This window comes from Capricornis sumatraensis, chromosome 11 (genome assembly GCF_032405125.1).
Source record: "Capricornis sumatraensis isolate serow.1 chromosome 11, serow.2, whole genome shotgun sequence".
Classification (NCBI taxonomy): domain Eukaryota; kingdom Metazoa; phylum Chordata; class Mammalia; order Artiodactyla; family Bovidae; genus Capricornis; species Capricornis sumatraensis.
Genome location: NC_091079.1, coordinates 100404539 through 100425635, shown reverse-complemented (window position 1 = coordinate 100425635; position 21097 = coordinate 100404539). Strand labels below are relative to the sequence as shown.

Genomic DNA, 21097 nt, shown 5'->3' with positions numbered 1-21097 from the left:
ATAAAAATCTCATGAACAGGGTCCAACTGATGACAAATTCCAAACGAATGAAGTGTTCCCATAACTTAAATAAACAAACTTAGATCACCAAGTAAAACCAAAGCCTGGCTTATTTGCACAGCTCAAGAACGACAAGATGGACTAGAACCCCTAGCGCTTGATCCTCACCGTTTACGCCAAACTTGGAGTGTCTCCCGAGTGGCACAGCGCTCCACACATTTCCTAGGGCCAAACATCAGAGCATACAGAATAGCCTTCTCTCTACTCGTTTAAGACCAAGAAATCTGACAGACAAAGGAATGAAGTGACTGATGACACAGCCCACTCGCTCAAGAATCCTCTCAGGTGATTCCGGGTCAGGTCGTCTAATCCTGGGCAAGCTTTCCTTCTCCTTAGCCCTGCTTTCTGTGTGTGGAAGCACGTGCGTGACTAACAGGGAATCACTGTTGGTCTCCTGCTCACTATCTGCTTTCATTTCCGGCACAGGCACCAAAAAATATATGTAGTACTTGGATCCCCAAAGGCAACATGCAGACCTTTTTGTTTGAATATTTTAGATGAAAAGATCTTAAACCAAGCTGTGTGAACTTCAAAGAAGTTCAAGAGACACTGCCGATTCAGGAAGAATACAGCTTCTGGTGATAAAAGACCCTGTCCCAACTTCTGGCAATGCCCTGTTACGAGATGCTACAGAGAAAAAGGAATATACATTCAGTTTATGGTTCTCTTTCAAATTTCTATTTTCAACAAACAACTAATAGAACCCAAATCTTTTCCAAGCATGGGTCTCCCTGGTGACTCAGGGGTAAAGAATCCACCTGCTAATGCGGGAGGCCTGGGTTCAACCCCTGGTCTGGGAAGATCCCCTGGAAAAGGAAATGGCAACCCACTCCAGGATTCTTGCCTGGAAATCCCACGGACAGAGGAGCCTGGCAGGCTTCAGTCCATGGGGTCACAAACAGTTATCGACTAAACAATAATAACAAGTGTTTTCCTTTATGAGTAAAAGGCAAATTATAGTTTAGAACTAGAATCTATTAGATTCAATCTCATTTCCTCTTGTTTCCTAGAGTTTTAAAGGTTTTTCTTAAGCCCAAAAGACAAGTTCTTCAGGCAAACATTTGTTTAGCATCAGTCTTACATTTCCACAGTCATTGCTGTCTGGTGGGTTATAAATGAATAACAGAATTCTGCCAGTCACTTAGGCTCAAGACAATTGCTGTTTTTCTGTTAAGGCATTTTTTTCATTCATTCACACTCTGAATGAATGAAAGCTTGAATGCGCATCGAAAGGAAGGCAGCTGTCGTTTTTCTGGTCAAACCTCAGCCAAGACTACACACGTTTAAGGCCACGTATAGAAACGGAATAAAATAAGAAGAACCGACACGTGTACGTTGTTTTAAAAGTTTATTTGCTTATTAAAAAAAGGTTGGAAATAGGTTTGCAAAAACATGTCTGCATGTACAAAGCGCTCCATGCGGTTAAGGAGGGCAAGCTCGGGGACATACTGCTGGGCCAACTCTTCATCAACATTGGAACTCTTTGTATCGGAGTCGGTGGGAAGTCATCAGGTTACGTGTCAAAAGCCACTGAAAAGAGCCGAATCTAGCGTCACAGTTGCCAGATTCAGAAAGGCCATATTCTAACGCATATTCTTGGATACCAGTGAAGCTGGTCACCAAGTGATCTCAGAGTTAGAGGGATTAATTAAGCGAGAGGTAGTTTCTCCAAGCATGTCCCTTTTCCTCTTTTCACCAAGGTCATTCCTAGAGGGGATAAGGATAAATGACATCATCTTTGAATCCCTTTGAATTCCTATTCTGGGGCCCCATTTCCCTCAAATACAGACATTTCTGTCTTGTTGCATTTTAGGGCTCGCGATCACCCAACGCAGAAAGGATTCCAGAATTCAACGTTAGGGCCAGTCTTTCTCTGAGGACACCATTAAAGCAACAAGCAGGAATCAGTCCTGTGGTGTACAGATTAAGGAGTTTCTTTTTAACACACTTTTCTGTTAATATAACAATCACATTAACGGTGTCCAAACAGGAGACGCAGGCTGGTGCAACAAGCCCCCAAGGAAGCATACAAACCACAGGGCAGGTCGCCTCACGCGCCTTTGCGGTCGGGCCTCCGAGCTCCGCGGAGACTGTCAGATCCCAGAGCCCCACAGCTCCAAGGCCTCCAGCTCGTCCTGGACAGGGGTGAACTCTGGCTGGTCAGGATGGGGAGCTAGAGGGGAGAGTGGGGTGGGGGCTTGTAGAGCCCAGGAGCCGCAGATTGCCGCCCTCCCCTCCTGTGGATCCGCAGAGGCATAGGTTTGGTCTAAAGTACAGAGATACCCTGCTTGGGTAGAAAGTGAGAGCGCCCTGAATCCAGCGGGCGGTGCGCACCTTTTCCAGGAGGCCTCAGATGGTTAGTAAAGGAGGGGTCAGGTACCCTGCAGGACTGCTTGGCCAGACTGCTTAAATATGACATGTTTTATTTACAAAAGAAAATCCGAATATCAGCGGAGTGACGAAAGAAAAATGAATTTTAAGAACCAACCTCATGTTAGAAGCCCAACACCAGGGGACAGGAGGCAGAGGGGCGTGATCAGAGGAGAAACAGACAGCAGGGGTCCAGGGAGAAAGACACCCAGCGACGCGTGTGAGGCAGGACGAGGAGAAGGCGCCTTGCAGTGGCTACTCCTGGGCTCCACCTGGGGAGGTCTGCGGTAACTCTCGGCTGCCAGACTTACACCTTCACCCAGGCTGATACGGAGCAGTCAGTTTTTATGACAACTGACTAATGACTTGGTTATATTCCAGTCTTATCGTGGGTTAAGTGTTTGGAGCAGGGAGGGCAGGAGACGAGAGGGTGGGCAGGTGGCGGGGAAGCAGGTGGGCAGGGGAGAGGAGTGCCCGTGGTCAGGGGCCGGGCTGGGTGGTCGGGGTCAGCAGGACAGTTCTGTGTCTGCAGCCAATTGCCCAGGCCAATGGAATAGAGTGGAAGAGTTCCACGTCAGTGCTGGAAATCATCGTAAGGGGCCAGATCTTAACGAGAGACAGGGAAGTTTGAGAGAATGGGGAGGGAAGAGACGAACAGAGAAAAACACATCAGCAAAACTCTGACCAGTCCCTCTGGGAAAAAAGGTTAAACTTCTTCTAAAGCAGAAAATTTCAATTCATGGGCTAATAGGTTTATTGCCCCAAAGCAATTTCTGAACCTCTCTCCTGATGCTTCCAAGAGTGACTGTGTTAGAAAATGCCCCGTTATACACCGTCTAGCATGGAGACCACAGATGTTTTTAGGAAGCACAATTTTTTCAGGATCTCAGTCTGGTAGTTAATAAGAGGCAAGGACAGTGTGGCCACTTTTGCTTCTTAAAATAATCCCTGGTCATTTAAAATGCATGTGGTGGGAAGGATGTCACCCAACAGAATCTCCAGGTCTCTCCTAATTATGGGGAAAGTTCTGAGTTTTAGGTGTCCCCAAAACAAGAGTAAAATTTAATAGGACATCATGGCCACACCACAGAAGTAACACAGAGAGGCCCCAAAGAATTTTCAGATGTGTCCCTCAGTGATCAATATGAGGTCAGAGGCCATCTGGAAGCAAGGAAGACGTAGGTGTGGCATTAATTTAAATTTCCCCTTAAGAGGCAACCTCTATATTAATTTGCACTTCACAGGAGAGGCCTCTGGATAATTTCAAAGGTAGTAAGCAATTCCAGCTTTGCTTCCTGCTCAAAATAGGTTTGCTTTTCAGAGGTCCCTCCCACCATTATGGTACTAAGACAGTAAGATTTGCTCAAAGCCCACGAAGGGCTGACACTTACCGCCCACGCCGTAGGCAGAACACGAAGAAGGGTCGCAGTATCCAGGCTGGCCGGATGGACCCTGTGGTCCAGGGACCCCCAAATGACCTGGTGGACCCCTTGGTCCAGGAGAGCCGGGGGGTCCTGGGCTTCCTGGTCGACTCTCCCCAGAAGGCCCTAAGGAGTGTCCACCAATGAAAACAGTTGGTCTCTTATCATCACAGGGTGAGGTTTCAGACCACCAATAAATAAACTAACTCTTACAAGAAGCCACCTTCCGCGTTGTGACAGCTAGGGTGGTCTGCCTCTTTCTACTCAATGAGCTCTATTCTTGAACTAGACTTCCTGGACAGAGGGTCGCACGGCAATCGCGCGCTCTCCCGGACAGAGGGTCGCACTTCAATCACGCGCTCTCCCGGACAGAGGGCCGCACGGCAATCACGCGCTCTCCCGGACAGAGGGCCGCACGGCAATCGCGCGCTCTCCCGGACAGAGGGTCGCGCTGCAATCACGCGCTCTCCCGGACAGAGGGCCGCACGGCAATCACACGCTGTCCTGGACAGAGGGCCGCACGGCAATTGCGCGCTCTCCTGGAGGCCAGTGCTCTCAATCGGCGCAGGAAACTGGAAAGCAGATGCATTCTGGTCCCTCACCTGTTGAACACTACGGGAGCGGAGCAGGCCGCCCCGACCTCGTGACCTTCACGGAGCCCCCGCCTCCCAGTGCAGGCCCCTGCAGATCCAGCATGGGGCACGCGCGCACACACACGTTTCCACACACAGAAGCACACCCGACCCCACTGGCAACCCCTGCTGGCTTATGGCTCCAGATGGCGGAAATAAATCGTTCTGCGTTTGAAAGAAATTATACTGCAGGGGAAAAATGAAAATTCTGAAATTGGACCCAATAGATGATTCCGAAATTCCTTTAGGCTAGCTTGTGTCAACTGAGAACTTAACACTGAATGAAAGTGAGAGGGCGACTGAAATTTCTGTGAATTTTAGGAGTGCGTCAGCCTGGGCTTTTTCTGGCTCACGTGTTGTTTTGTTCTAGACCTGGATTTCAACAGTGTTTCAAAGGCCTTTTTCAACTAGAAATGAATCTCTTCGAATAGAACCAAAATGAAAATCAGGAACAGGTATCAGCCTGTATTTTAAAAGTGTTGCAAATCTCTGGTGAGCTCAGCTCCATTCAGCTAACATTCACCAAGCATTCACTCTGCATAAGGCATGCTCGAGAACAGTTCCTCATACAATCTCTAACAACAGGAGTATCTACACTCAGAGCTGACCTGTTGCACTAGGAATCTCCCCTACAAAAAGCATTTCCCCAAATCACCAATAGGTTGGCAAGAAAAACCGGTAAGTCATTAGATCCAATATGCTTAAGACTGGGACTGTAAATACCAGTAGGACTGAAAACTTATAATTCTAATAAACAAGTATGGCCATCTGGAGGCCGTCCTAAAAGCACATAGTGAGATTCACAAAACTCGAAGCTTGCACAAGCCCCATGGCGTGAGGTGGCCATAATGGCGCAAACTGTGAGCGCTCGTCACACGGCCATGCGTCCCCCTGGATCTTGCGCCTCCCCTGCAGGTCGGTTGGGGCTGTGACTAGTCCCAGCCTGTGGAATATAACCGGAAGGGACATCCGTCATCCTTCATTCAGGAAGCTGATCTTTCTCCTCAAGGCCCTTTGCTCTAAAATGAGGGGAAAGTCAGCCTACCCACATCAAACTTTGGGTACGTGTCAGTCCATGAAGCATTTGGGGATTGATTCATGAGTGAAGCATCGCCTAGCCCCAGCCTGACCCTGCAAACAGTGAGATCCCAGCACATGCTGTACCTCTGGGCCTGGTGTATGGGAGACTTGTTACCAACACACTGGCCTTCCTGAGAAAGGAATGGGAAACACGGCCGCTCCGGTTGGCCATGTTGATGTAACATGGAAACACGGCCGCTCCGGTTGGCCACGTGGATGTAATATGGAAACACGGCAGCTCCAGTCGGCCACAAAGATGTAACATGGAAACACGGCCGCTCTGGTCGGCCACGTGGATGTAACATGGAAACGTGGATGTAATATGGAAACACGGCCGCTCCGGTCGGCCACGTGGATGTAACATGGAAACATGGATGTAATATGGAAACACGGCCACTCTGGTCAGCCACATGGATGTAATATGGAAATGTGGATGCAATATTGAAACATGGATGTAATATGGAAACGTGGCTGCTCTGGTCGGCCACGTGGATGTAATATGGAAACGTGGCTGCTCCGGTCGGCCACATGGATGTAACATGGAAACACGGCCGCTCCGGTCGGCCACATGGATGTAATATGGAAACACAGCCGCTCTGGTCGGCCACATGGATGTAACATGGAAACGTGGCCGCTCTGGTCGGCCACATGGATGTAATATGGAAACGTGGCCGCTCCGGTCGGCCACATGGATGTAATATGGAAACGTGGCTGCTCCAGTCGGCCACATGGATGTAATATGGAAACGTGGCTGCTCCAGTCGGCCACATGGATGTAATATGGAAACGTGGCCGCTCCAGTCGGCCACATGGATGTAATATGGAAATGTGGATGCAATATTGAAACATGGATGTAATATGGAAACGTGGCTGCTCTGGTCGGCCACATGGATGTAACATGGAAACGTGGCCGCTCTGGTCGGCCACATGGATGTAATATGGAAACGTGGCCACTCTGGTCGGCCACATGGATGTAATATGGAAACGTGGCTGCTCCAGTCGGCCACATGGATGTAATATGGAAACGTGGCTGCTCCAGTCGGCCACATGGATGTAATATGGAAACACAGCCGCTCTGGTCGGCCACATGGATGTAACATGGAAACGTGGCCGCTCTGGTCGGCCACATGGATGTAATATGGAAACGTGGCTGCTCCAGTCGGCCACATGGATGTAATATGGAAACGTGGCTGCTCCAGTCGGCCACAAAGATGTAACATGGAAACACGGCCGCTCCGGTCGGCCACGTGGATGTAACATGGAAACATGGATGTAATATGGAAACACGGCCGCTCCGGTCGGCCACGTGGATGTAACATGGAAACATGGATGTAATATGGAAACACGGCCACTCTGGTCACCCACATGGATGTAATATGGAAATGTGGATGCAATATTGAAACATGGATGTAATATGGAAACGTGGCTGCTCTGGTCGGCCACGTGGATGTAATATGGAAACGTGGCTGCTCTGGTCGGCCACATGGATGTAACATGGAAACACGGCCGCTCCGGTCGGCCACATGGATGTAATATGGAAACACAGCCGCTCTGGTCGGCCACATGGATGTAACACGGAAACGTGGCCGCTCTGGTCGGCCACATGGATGTAATATGGAAACACAGCCGCTCTGGTCGGCCACATGGATGTAATATGGAAACGTGGCTGCTCCAGTCGGCCACATGGATGTAATATGGAAACGTGGCTGCTCCAGTCGGCCACATGGATGTAAACATGGTCATCTGCCTTGCCTGCAATGTCAAGGGAATATGAAGACTTGGGGTTTCCATCCTGCAGTTTGCCATTGGGTAGGAAGACTTACCTGCTGGTCCAGGGGGGCCTCTGGGACCTTGAGTTCCAATGCCTGGATTTCCTTTCTCTCCCTTCACACCAGTTAAACCTAGTTTGTTTTTTTTAAAAAAAAAAAAAAGGAAAAGAAAAGAAAATTCTCCTTAAATGAAATCTGGGTAGTTCTGTTTTTCCTGGGTTTCACAAGGATCTCTCTGATGAGGACATGATGACGGTTGATTTGGGGTTATGTTACTGCAGGACTTTTTAAATTGAATCCTGACACTGGTGACTTTTGCACAACCACATACAGAGGGCTGGCTCTGTGTCTGTGTGTATCGTCTGTGTTTGTAACACTGCGAGTTTACCGTCTTCCCTCCGCTGAGGTGGCCAGCCCGCTGGAATCTGGCCGGCGTTTTGCACACATGGGCCATCGGACAGATGTGGCTGGCACTCCACAAGGAGCACAATAGAAATAACCAGTGGACATGTCTAACATTTTCCTTTGGGTCCACCCTGTAAAGTATCTGCAAAAGGCATGAATTATAATTAGGCAGCAAAGCTCTAAAGAGCGCGAGTTTCCATTAAAAACTTGGAAGGTTCAGGGAAAGCCTGTGTTTGATTTGGCTGATTCAGCTCCATAAAAATCTGAACCTATTCATGTTTCTTTTCCACTGAACAAACCTCTTCTTCCAAGTAATTTACGGTGCTATTAACAAACTATACATTTTCACAGGCAGAAAAACAAAGAAACATACACGCTGACACCTCATCATCCCAACAGGTCCTAACACAAGACCGCTGGACAGGCGACAAGGGCGCGGCGAGACCCGGCCCAGCATGGACGGCTGTGGCAGACCGGGGTCCGGGTTGCGTGGCTCGCAGCGCAGAAAGGCTTTAGTGTCTGTTTCCACACGTACAACAACACTTTGAGTTAATAGGATGCGGAACTACACCTCTTTGTTGCAAAGAAATTATGTGTGAGTTGGGAAAGCCGACAAGGGAACATACACAAAAGAAAGCAATCAAATTGATAGGCAGCGGCATGCGACTGGTCTGAAGTATTTAAAATTACAAATAACTTTTTTTCCCTAAGTGCAAGGCATATTTACTGTAGAGAAAATAGAAGACCCAAAAAGCAATGATTCCAATCCTAGAAAATAATCACTTTTGACATCTTGGGTTGTAACTTCCAGAAAGGTACCGATGCAGTATTTGCTCTGGGGCAGCAGCTCCTCTACACTGCACAGACAGACTGGCCTCTGACGTCTGCTGTGCTCCTAGGCGCCTCTTTCTGGGGTCAAGGCGTACGTGCCACCTTTTGGAAAAGTTCTTCCTCTTGTTATCGGTTCTCGGGCTGCTCCACCCACAGGGAGGCTGCCCTAACACGCGTGTGTGCTGCGCACAGCCTCGGTGGCACTTTCTGAGCTCACCAGAGACCAGGGCTGCAAGGAGAGGGCGGGGCGCTGACCGCTGAGCACCGACCTCCTGCCCCAGGCCTAACTCTTCTAGGAGCAGACAGGAAGAGAGTGATTTCTCAAAAGTAAAACTGCATCGCATCTGAATTGAAAAAGCATATAATTTACATGAATCGACACAACGCTCCACTGTTAAATTCAGTTGTTCAGAAAACCATCCTGAGTCTACTGGTTGTTATTTGTAGCTACTAGCTTGGCTAACTGGGTGATAGTTGGAGTGGGTACTATTTTTAATTAGAGGGAGATGCTTCCTTGCTTGACAGTTGTGCCCTAACACGCATCGGGGAATTCAGCAGAAACCGCCTCTTCTGTGAGAACTGGAACCACTTTCCCCACAGGGACCCACTCACTTTTAAAGAATTAGAACTCGAGAAAGGACACCGATGACTAACGGCAGGCTGCATGACTAATGGCACGGTGACTCAGGCCTCCCGTGACCTTACAGTACCCACGGATCAACGCTAAGGAGAGGCTCGTCGGGGGCACCGCGTAAGAGGAAGACACAGGCGATTCGGCCGAAGAGGACATTCAGGAAAGAGTCCCTGCGAAGGCACCCCTGACAGCAGCTTCCTGACAGACTCTGTCCTTACTCACAAAGAAAGCAGAAGGCAGGGACCCCTGCGGAGCAGAGTCTGGTGCTTTTAATTTTCTACTTACGCAGAGAGAAAGAAGTGGCATTTGATATTATCTACAAAGTAACTCAAAGTAGGAGAAGAAGGTCCGCACAAGAATGTTCCAGCCCCCCAAGATGCCTCAGGGCCTCCCTGGTGGCTCAGCTGGTAAAGAATCTGCCTACAGCGCAGGAGACCTGGGTTCGATCCCTGGGTCAGGAAGATCCCCTGGAGAAGGAAATGGCAACCCACTCCAGTACTCTTGCCTGAGAAATCCCATGGACCCAAGAGCCTGGAGGGCTACAGTCCACAGACTCACAAGAGTCGGACACGACTCAGTAACTAAACCACCAGATGCCTCAAAAGAAAAAAAAAGGGTGGGGGGAGACTGTAAGGATATAGTTACACATTAACAGAATTTTAGATTTCATTATCCTTGAAGTTATGAAATGTTCCAGCTACAAATAGGCTAATACATTATATGCTACTATTTGCCTATGTCTTCACTTGTGTTTCTCAGACTGACGGGATACTCATGAAGCTGAACTTGGTTGTAAATCTTTTTGGGGGGGATGAAAAAGCCATGTGAAACATCCTTATGTAAGTAGCTAAGTGAGGACTGAGATTGAAGGCTAAGTTCAGAGACCTCAGATCTCTAAAAAGAGAGCAGGAAACACTCTTTTTGAAAGGAGTTTTCAGTGTGGATCACTTCTAAAGTCTTTATCAAATGTGTTACCGTATCATTCCTGTTTTATGTTCTTTTCGGCCACGAGGCATGCGGGATCTCAGCTCCCAGAGCAGGGGCCGAACGTGCACCCCCTGCCTTGGGATGTGCAGTCTCAACCACTGACCCCAGCAAGTCCCTGGGCGTCTTTGATAAGCCTGGTAGGCTGTAGTCTAAAGAAAGGAAGTCAAGTGTTCCCAAATGTCAACCAGCCACTGAGACAGCGCTGAAGTCTATAGGCTGAGTGCCTGCCTGCAGCCACGGCCCACGATAGGCGCTCCCTCGTGCATCTCTCTGGTGAGGGTCAAGGTGGGGCCACTTGGCGCCAAGAGGGGGTCTCCAGAGCTAAGTGCCAGCACCCTGTCCACGAAGACAGGGGGACCCCTGAGGCCACAGCTTACTCCCTCCTGAAATACCCTTCCTACCTCGGCCGTCTCCACAAATACTTCTCATTCTTCAAGACTCAACTCACCCCTTCTCTACGGCTGTAACGGGCAGAAGCACAACGAGTCCAAAGGCAAGGATTCTCCACTCCACTCGTGGCTATGCCCCCAGCATTTCCAGGTGGTCGTGGTTTATTGCTGAGTCGTGTCTCTTTGCGACCCCACGGACTGTCCATGGGATTCCCCGGGTAAGAATACTGGGGCGGGTTGCCATTTCCTTCTCCAGGGGATCTTCCCAACCCAGGGATCGAACCCGGGTCTCCGGCACTGCAGGCAGATCCTTTACCAGCTGAGTCACCGGGGAAGCCTCTAAATATGGAATACTTCACGAACGTACGGTGCCTTCCAAACAGCACGTAACTAACAGATATTCCCTGAACGCACAGATGGGTGGCGGCGTGCTTGCTTATCATCCGCGCCTGCCTTGGCACTGATCCCATCGCGTTGCTTGTGTTTACGTTCATCCGGCCTGGAACCAGGAGCCTGCTGAGTGCAGGGATCGCGCCTTATTTATTGCTCCAGCGTCAGATCCAAGCTCTCACATAGTAGGTGGTCCAGTAAACACTGGAAGAATAACGGGATGACTGCCTGTCTACACAACACGCAGCTGATGGTTAAGAGCAGGCACGACCTTTGAAGGATCAACACACAGAGTCTCTTAGGCTGGGAGCCTGCTCTTACTTTCGCATGCACGGCTTTTGTGAAAACTGTTTTTTCCTAACAAGCTCCTTATGTGGCCATATCAGCTACTGGCGTCGTGTAGAGATGAATATCATGGAGCCCAATCAAACTGGAGTTTCTGTCATTTTTTTAAAAAATGAGCATAGCTGATAGAAATGAAGACCTAACTTTCCAAAAATCTGATTTAAGCTAAGACTAAAATATCCTTAGTTTTCTGTGGAGTTACCAAAAATAATTAGAATAGAGTCTTTTCTATTATTTATTCATTCTTGCTTTTTTCCTTTTTTTAATGAGAATTTTTACGATCTACTCTCTTAGATCTTGCTGTCATTAAAAAATTTAAGATCTTATTCTTGTATTTCTTTCTTTTTAAAAGAAAATCTTTAAAAATTAAAAAAAAAACTTTAAAAATAGACTTTACTCTTTTAGAGCAGTCAGGTTCACAGGCAACACTGAAGAGAAAGTAGAGGCTTCCCATACCCCCCTCCCCTGCACTGCCTGGCCTCCATCACCGTCGACATCCCTCCCTGGATGGCTGTCATTCTTTCTTTAAAAGTCTCATTGCGGGATCTCCCTGGCGGTCCAGTGGCTAAGACTCCATGCTCCCAATGCAGGAGGCCTGAGTTCAATACCTAGTTTGATATCAGGGAACTAGATCCCACAAGCTGCATCCCAGACCCGATACAGCCAAATAAACTAGACAATATTCTTTAAAAGTCTCATTAGCAACCGCATCACGGCTCCTGAGCCCGCCTCCCCACTAACTGAAGACCAGCCCTCCGATGTTTTCTTTGCTAAAGAATCCGTGTTCATTTGCCTGCAGCAGGCCTCAGCTGCGGCGTGTGCAACCCGTGCCCTGACCAGGGAGGGAACCTGGGCCCCCTGCTCTGGCAGCGCAGAGTCTTAGCCACTCAATCACCAGGGAGGTCCCTCCAGTGTTTTCTTTTATGGATGTACGAAGGCAGAGACCTGCTTGTTTCCATTCATCCTTGTATTCCTAGTACCAGACACAGACCAGGCACTCAGGAAGTATCTGCCAAACAAAGGGACGGATGAAAGGAGCACAGAGCCTGACTGCGGACAATTGGCACGCCACCTGTGCCAACACGCGGCCTCCCAGGTTTTGGATCTAAATGCTTTACACGTATAAACTCACTGTGTCTTCCCAAGAACCACGATGGCGGGCAGTACTCAACCCGAAAAGCGGGCTGTGATTCAGACAGGTTAAGCGACTTGCCTTTAACAAGAGCCGCAATTTGAACACAGGCCGGGTGATGCCGAAGCCTAGACACAGAACTGTGGCATTCCCCGCCGCTCTACCCTAAGCTGGATTTCGAGGCTGCCCTTGTCTTGCTTGCTGCCATCACGGCTCCTTGAGCTGCCTGCCCAATCAAGCTGCACGTTTTCTCCGGCTCCACACTCAGAAATCTGTCCTGTGGTTATCACATCTCCTCCGCTCATTTCCCCTGGTTTGCACACTTGCCTTCTGCTCTGAGCAAGACTTGGGGTTGATTTTCAGATTTATCTTGTTCACTCTGATGACTTGCCCAGGGTCTGGCCTTTGGTTGTCAGCTTCCTATTTTCTTTGGCCTGCTGACCTCCAAGTGGGGAAAGTTTGCTCATTTCTCTGGTGCCATGAGCGCAGCAAGCCCTCAGGCTAGAGTCTCAAGGCACTCCACGGAGCAGTCATTCATTCCCTCTTTATCCCAGCTGTTCGGAGCAACTCTCAGAATTTATGCCGAGGCAGATATGCAAGGCCTGGGTAATGCTTTCATTGTAACTCTACCAAGAAGCCACAGAAAATGTGAGACAAGGCTTCAGCGGTGTTCTTATATTGTCTGTCGCCTGGGAAATGGCTGGCAATCCATTCCAAGTAGAGCTAATTTTTCATTCAGTGTATGCTTGAATGCCTGCTAGGTACAAGGTCCTGGAAAAAATGCCTCATTACAAGATGGCAGATTAACTGGACTCAATCCAACAAGCGTTTTATGCCCTTTTCCAGGCTTTGTTCTTTTTACGTTTGGGCTGTAGGATTAGTACCAGCACGTAGAGCTCCAAGTTTTGTGCTTCAGTGGCCAAGACTAGAACATACATATTTTTGTTTTTCTTGTTTTTGAGCTGCAAGGCAAGGTTTGTGGGATCTTCGTGCCCTGACCAGGGATTGAACCTGTGCCCCATGCAGCAGAAGCGCAGAATCCTAACTGCTGGACCTCCAGGCACGTCCTCAAATTGGTTTCAAATGTAAACAATCTTTGCAAACCATTGCTAAGAGTCCACCTCTCTACAGCCTTCTCCTTTAAACAACTGGTCATGTAGCATGCCTCTAGAATTCAGGGTCCAGCAGGGACCATTCCCTCAGGAAGAGGGAACCTGGTGCAGAGATTTGGTTACATGGGTGAGAGAAGGGCTGAGAAGCCAAATAGAGATGAGGAGGCAACCCACACCCCAGCAGCAGCAGGAAGCAACTATGACCGCCAGGCATGCAGGGACAAGGAGAAGGAAGGGTGTGCCTGGTGTGCCCGGAGCCCAATGCCTGGGCCTTCTGGAAGGGTCTGGATAGAGAGAGAGACAGGGGTCCAGTGGACGCAGGAGCCACACAGGGGCTTGGCCACAGCCGGGGTGGCTGCGGAGGCCGGGTGGGGTGAGGAAGGAACAGCCTGACTTCTCTCCTCATCAGACCCTCAGCCCTATCCCACGGCTCCCACTGGTTGAACCCAGCCAGGAGCAGAGCTCAAGGCAGCCTGGGAACAGAAAGACGCGCAGCCACAGGAGGGAGGAGGGGCGAGGGGACAGAGGACCTCGAGCCCCCAGCTCATCAGCGACCCGACTGCACCTCGCTGCTTGCAGCTGGAGGGCAGGAAGGGGCAGGCGCCGCCACACAGCAGGAAGCCTGGGGCTCTGTCCACCCGGCCGGGCCCCTGGGGTTACGGCCTCCTGGGTCCTAACAGGAAATGCCGGCCTATCACTTTCAGCTCCAAGGTTTGCATTGCTCTTCTTCAAATGCCATCATATCATGTCCAGCATTGACCGCTGGAAAAAGGATGAATGATTCAAACTTAGCAGAAAATCGAGCCAATTGCTGCAGTTTTAAAAAATGGGTATTATAGGTTCTGCATGAATATTCAGCTGGCTGGTGATATTTAAATAGATATTCAAGTTAGAGCTTGGTCTGGTCTTCATCCTCACAGAACCGAAAAGCAACGTGATGCTCTCCACTCTGGGGAAGGAAGGGGGTTGTGTCAGGGTGCTGGGACAAGGCCCAGGTCTCACAGAGTCTAAAACAAAACGTGTTACGGCCAACAGCCCTCACCAATAAGCAGGACAAGTCACTATGGAGATGGACACATCCTATGTCTGTGGTCCTCATCATGTTTTTCCAAGCTAGCAAAAAGTTCAGAAAAGTCAGATTACTCTGCTACACACACACACACACACACACACACACACACACACCCCTCCCCTGGTGGCTCCGCTGGTAAAGAATCCACCTGCAATGCAGGAGACCCGGGTTTGGTCCCTGGGTGGGGAAGATCCCCTGGAGAAGGAAATGACAGCCACTCTAGGGTTCCTGCCTGGACAGCCCTCGTGGACAGAGGAGCCTGGAGGGCTACAGTCCACAGGGTCACAAAGGATTGGACACAGCTCAGCCACTAACACACATACACAGAGTGATTTCACGTCAAAGTTGGGTTTAGAACCAAGAAAATGGAGGCGGCTAATGAGGACATCTCCTCTATGTATGATTTCACCCAGCTACATGAATGCCCTCTGGTACACTTATTTATTACAATGCATTTATTGCTTTTAAAGCTGTGCCAAAAAATTCTCTGAAAATGGTTTATCATGGCCAGTATAAACAGCTTTAGTTTTTATCACATAAACTAAAACTTATTATTTCATTTCACTTGCTTATGCTCAGGGCCAGAAATTTAGAAAATGCCAAAGTACCTTCCTACATTTAAAAGAAAGGGGGTGGGGGGAAGGAAATCGGGTGAATGCCATCAAGATGTGCAAACTTACAGCTATAGATAAATAAGTACTAGGGAAGGAAGGTACCACATGATGAAAACATTAATGTTTTCAAGGGAGTGAATCTTAAAAGTATCTTCACAAGAAAAAAAAAAACATTTTTTCCTGATTCTTTAATTTTGTATCTATACAACAGGATGGATGTCACTAAGCTTATCACGGCCCTGTTTCCTGATGTAGCTGAGCCAAACCATTGTGCTAAACTCACACAGTGCTGTGTGCTAGTTAAATCTCAATAAAACTGGAAGAAAAAAAGGAAACCAATGATACAAAAAATAAAGGAAAGATAAAATAGCCCGTGGGAATCTGCTGTATGACTCAAGGAACTCAAGCTGGGCTCTGTGACAACCTAGAGCAGTGGGATGGGGCGGGAGGTGGGGGGAGACTCAGGAAGGGGCGTATATGTAGTTACAGCTGATCCGTGTTGATGCTTGGCAGAAACCCACAGTGAATTGTAATTATCCCTCAATTAAAAATAAAGAAGAGAAAATAGTCTCTCTCCTCTCTCTAGATTATCTGTGTACACATGTAGGCAATACAGGCAGAAGGTCTTTTGACCTTTGACCACAGATATCTAAATTAGACACTCACATTTGGGCTCTGAAATACCCAGTGCAATTTCTATTATATATGCAATAGGAAATGCATATCAGATATATCCAATATAACCAAAATTTCTACTTAAAAATTTTACCCTGCTGTTCTGGCTAAAATTACATGATGATGACTTGAGAGAATGCTGACATTGTCAACTTGGCAGTGACTGGCTATTAATAGGATGTCTTAGGACGGATGGACCAGAATGGCGTGGGCTTCTGCTTTGCTTGGGTTGAGCGAGGAACGGCAGCTAAAAAGCTAAGCACGTGGTAATTAGCACCATAAATCACTTATGAGTCACGACATAACTGCTGGGTGTCAGGCATTACGAGGCATAAACGGAAAGCAGACGCTGAATCTGGTTAGTGGGGAGCACGCAGTCTCATCGGTGAAATAACAGAAGCGAAGCCAATCAGAGACAATTTAAGAAAACGTATTCAACTTGGGCAGTACGCGATATATTCACACAGTAACGAGGTAGGGATCAGCCGTTGCTTCGCGTGTCAAATATTCGTTCAGGCTCCTTGGGAAGGTGTGTAGAGGAAAAGCATAGTCCCATTCAAGGAAACCAGAGTCCGGTGGGAAGACAGAGAACGCCGACAATCACAGTACAGACTGAGACAGCTGGGAGGCAGGCACGCGTCTGGGGGCCGGGGGCACCGAGGAGAGGCCCTGGCCCGCTTCAGTGGGGGTACCGCAGGTGCGGCCAACACACTGGGCAGCCAGCCCGCCCTGGGGAGGAGGAGCGGTCCGGCAGGGCTGGCCGTCGAGACGAGTTTCGAAGTTTGAGCCTGAATAAACCAGAGGAAGGAAGAGAGTTCTGCGGATCTGGAAGAACATGTGAAAACCCACGAAAGGTGTGAGGACGGGGCAGCGCAGGAGTCAGCACGAGGCCCGAAGGGAGCAGGCATGGACGAGCCCGCCGCGGGCAGGGGCGGCGGCTGGGCGCCCCACGAGAACTGCACGCCCGTCTCCTCCCCACGAGAACTGCACGTCCGTCTCCTCGCAGAGGACTTCCCCGCTCCTGGGATCTGGGCTCGGCCGTGAGACTTGCTTTGCCCAGTGGAGTGTCAGTGGCCGGGATGTGAACAAAGGCTTGAAATACGATAGGCGGGTGGGTCAGCCTATTGACGTCTGTCGCTGCCGTAAGGAGAACATACTCTGGAGTCACGGCCCCTCCAGCCAGGACCCCAGCACAGAGGAGCTGCCCTGTCTCCCACGGACATGTGGCGGGAGATAATACCTACTGTGTGTGACTGAGATTTTTGTGTCTCGTTTTGCAGCGAAAGCTGACTGATACTGAGAGCCCTGAGCAGCTCCTTTTGGCTAGAACAAAGGGTACCGACTTGAAGAGCAGCTGGTGGGGAACTAGGGGGGGACTACACAAAAATATCCTACTGGGAGGGCGTTAACATTGGGCCGTATTCCAGCATTGCCCAAGACAAGGACTGAAATCCAGTGCAAGACTGCTACAACTTATTACACAGACCTTCCAATTAAGGGTTCCAAAACAAATTTAAGCTACAGAAACAACCGTATCAGCTTCCACGGCAAAAAGAAGATAAAATACCAGTTACAGGTTTTTTGCTATTGTAATAGTCATATCACAATAGTACAAAGCTAGGGACACAGTTTAATGATAATTGTAACTTGTCAGTGACTTCTTAAAGTACCTCTCTGTGTTTGACTGGAAATCGATTTTATCCTAACTACAGTTAATTCCAGAAACAGATACCCAAAAAAGTGTTAGTCTACGAAAAGAATTTTCCAATAGGTGCTACTCTTTCAAGGTGTTTAAATCTACATCTCGCATTTCGCTTTAAAAAGCCACATCTGGAATTTGAATGATTTAAAAGAGGTAGGAGAGAAAGACACCCATTTAAACGGTGAAAACAGGCAGACAGGGCGTGAGCCAGCCTTCACAAGAGTCCTGGAAGTCCGACTGCGTGGAAATCACTCTTACAGATGAGCGCATCACCCTGGTTACGCTGCAAGGGCAGAAAACCCGGGTTCAATCCAGAGCAGTCCGACTGAATGCATTTCCCCCATTCTGTACTCTTTCTCCCTTCAGAAGGTACAGCTTCGTCCCCTTCTGTTGAGCAGGGGCATGTCTCAGTGACTCTGTGCTAACAAGAGGATATGTGGAAAGCAACGTTGGGACTTCCGAGTCCGTAACGGGCCCCGTGGCTGCCCCTGCTCTCTCTGGGAGCACTCGCTCTGAGGAAAGCAGCTGAGCCAACACCCGAGCGTCCCTGTGGAGACGCATCCTTCTCACGCAGATGTGCGCAGAGAGGCCAGGGCGCGCCTGAGACCGCCGTCGTCCTGGGTGGGGTGAGCCAGCCACGTCGGCAGCAGGCCAGCCTGCCCCCGTGGAGCCTTCAGATGACTGTGCCCTGACTGACATCTCACCTGCAGCCCCACGAGAGACCTGGCCTTCCCAGGTGGCGCTAGGGGTACAGAACCCACCTGCCAATGCAGGAGACGCAGGAGACGTGGGTTCGATCCTTGGATCGGGAAGATCCGTGGAGGAGGGCATGGCAGCCCACTCCAGGGTTCTTGCCTGGAGAATCCCATGGGCAGAGGAGCCCGGCGGGCTACAGTCCGTGGGGTCGCAAAGTCAGACACGACTGAGCAATTAAGCATGCACCAGAGACCCTGAGCCAGAAGCACCCGGCTAAACCAGTCCTGAAGCCCGACCATGAACTCCATGATCACACATGCTTCCTTGTCTGAAGCTGCCAAGTCGTAATTGCTCATATTGTTCATAGCTTGCTTGTTCACAGTCACAGATCAGCACCTAGAGCTTCTCTCTGCAGCCATGATAATGCAAGGGGTTACTTTGTAACGGGGGGGGGGGGGACCTACAAAATAAAACATGGTACAAAGATAAAAAGAAAAAGCATTCATTGCCAACACCTTAAGGTCACTTTAGTTAGGAAAATACAATCCATCAAACTTTCAGAGAAAGGTCTTGTTCCAAAGGACATTCAAATTGGACTTTACCAGATATTAATGGGTGAGAAAAGAGAAAGCTCTACTTCTCTGGAATTCATCTCTCAGGAAATGAGAGGCAGAGGATGGAGAACGCCAGAGAGGGAGAAGGCAAAATCTGTATTTCAGCAGGTCTTTACCAGCAATGAAAAGATGATGTCTCATGCAACTGAGTGTCAACCATGATACAGTATCACAGGCAAGACTTGTAAGTATTTAGGCATCAACCAGTAAATTATTAGGAGAGCTCTCCCAGCCCTCTATCTTTCATCAAGTTGGTCCGTCCCGTAAAGAAAATTTTTCCAGGAATAAACCAGGATATAAGGGACATTAAGAAGTTTCACAGATGCTTACCATTGCGGCATTCCTGGCTCACAACTACTGTGCTTCATTTCTGAATCTGTGACCAAAGGTTTCTGCCAAAGACATCTTCTGTGCCAACAGCTCTTTTCAACAACAGGAATACTGAGCGCAAGAACCCTGCTTCTCTCTCCCAGCTGCGAACCCCTCGGGGACTCTTTCTTCCTCTAGACCTCTCAGCACCGTGAATGCTCAGGAAGCTGGCACAGCGCGAGGGACTCGGCGTCAGCTTCAGCACGGGTGCGTCACCTCTCGCCCTGAAAGCCACTTCTGTGTCTTTGGAAGGCGGTGCCCCCGACTCGCGGCAGCCATGGATGGCTGGTACCTTCTCTGCCCCTGTCTGCTGGCGGAGCTCAGCTGGGTTTCATTTTCTTCTCCCAGCTCCCTCCTCTCATTTTCTGAAACAACGTCCATCTTTTTCCAAGTCAACCACAGAATCTGACTGATGAAAACGGACCTTTAAATCTTGTCTTTCTTTACATTCAGTCATTAGAGATTTGATCTTCTGCGGCAGAGAAAGCTCCAAGAGAGTCATTTCTAGACTTCAGAAGTCACTCAGGGATTTTATCCTCCAAGAACAATAACAAATCAACCCAGGGAGCCAACAGAGGGTAGAAACCACTCTGCACGCTCAGTCCCTTCACTCGTGTCCGACTCGTTGCAACACCGCGGACGGCAGCCCACCAGGCTCCTCTGTCCACGGGAGTCTCCAGGCAAGAACACTGGAGTGGGCTGCATGCCTCCTCCAGGGGATCCTCCTGACCCAGGGATCTGACCCACGTCTCCTGTGTCTCCTGCACTGACAGGCAGACTTTTTACTGCTGAGCCACAAGAGAAGAAACCACCCCAGCATCAAGCTTTTACGGTGGAAATCACCCTCGTATTAGCCTTTAGACAAACGTGACATTTTCTCTTGATTGAGGGTAACATTCCAATATTGATATTTTTGGTCCTCAATAATAATATTGGAATGACTAGAGCACTTTTACATCCAGAAGACAGAGCAGGTATAAAGTGCTAGCGAAATTTATAGAAACCAATCAGTTCCAGCAGGGCAGGTCTTTGCAGTGGATACCGCCCGGTCATTTCCCATAAACTTTTTTTCAGGGGCTGGCATGGGGAAAGACACTGACCCCAAGAAGTAGGGAAAAAGACATGGTGAAAAATCAAGAGATGTGTTAACCAAGATGTGCCTGAAAAAGTAGGAGAAGGTGGTTTACGTTATTTGCGTAACACCAGTGACGTGTCTGCGATCCCAGCAGAGCTTCACTGTGAACACAGCAGAGACAGACGCAGAGACGCAGTCCCGGACAAACCTCAGCTACATCGCCTGGAACTCGGAGCTGTTGCCTGGTAATAATCCTTAAACACAAGTACATTTTGACTCCTTCATTATGTTCCCAGTGTAGCTACGCTGGAAATTTGCACGTAGGGATAAGCCTCCTGACAGTCATTCACTCCCCTTTGCCTTCTTTATGTTGCCCACTGGGGCACTCTGGTTTTTTTTTTTAATTATGTGTGAAGGTAGGTTATATTTATTATTTATAACTTTCAGTTTAGAACACTAACAGAAATGCTACAAATTATTTGTTATAAATTAGGAGACATTATGTTTGCTAGGCTTAAGAATCAGGGCTTTACCAGTTTCAAATCCTTTCTCACCTCAGGACTTTTGCACGTGCTATTGCTATCTCTGCCTGGAATACCGGCTTCTGACTTTTTTCTTATTGTTATGGCAAACCCTAAATTTTCAGATCTTGGCTAAAACATCACTGATTCAATAGACTAAGTCAGAGTCCCCTCTTCCATGCTATAAGTAAGTAAGTAAGTGA

The 21097-nt window shown here is 48.9% G+C and overlaps 1 protein-coding gene across 7 annotated transcripts in view; it reads right to left on the bottom strand.

The window, feature by feature from the left end:
- Positions 1–1444: 1444 nt before the first annotated feature.
- COL14A1 (collagen type XIV alpha 1 chain) overlaps positions 1445–21097 on the bottom strand; it is a 231080-nt gene continuing 211427 nt past the window's right edge. For 4 of the 7 annotated variants that reach the window (XM_068983360.1, XM_068983358.1, XM_068983364.1 and 1 more), the window contains 3 exons: positions 7386–7463; positions 3822–3977; positions 1445–2233 (listed from right to left, as the gene is read on the bottom strand). In XM_068983360.1, coding sequence (XP_068839461.1) covers positions 2154–2233; positions 3822–3977; positions 7386–7463 — 314 coding nt within the window. In that variant the 3' untranslated portion in view covers positions 1445–2153. Of the gene's footprint in view, positions 2234–2280; positions 3037–3821; positions 3978–7385; positions 7464–21097 lie in introns of those variants that run through there. The other 3 variants (XM_068983363.1, XM_068983365.1, XM_068983361.1) reach the window with 2 other exon arrangements.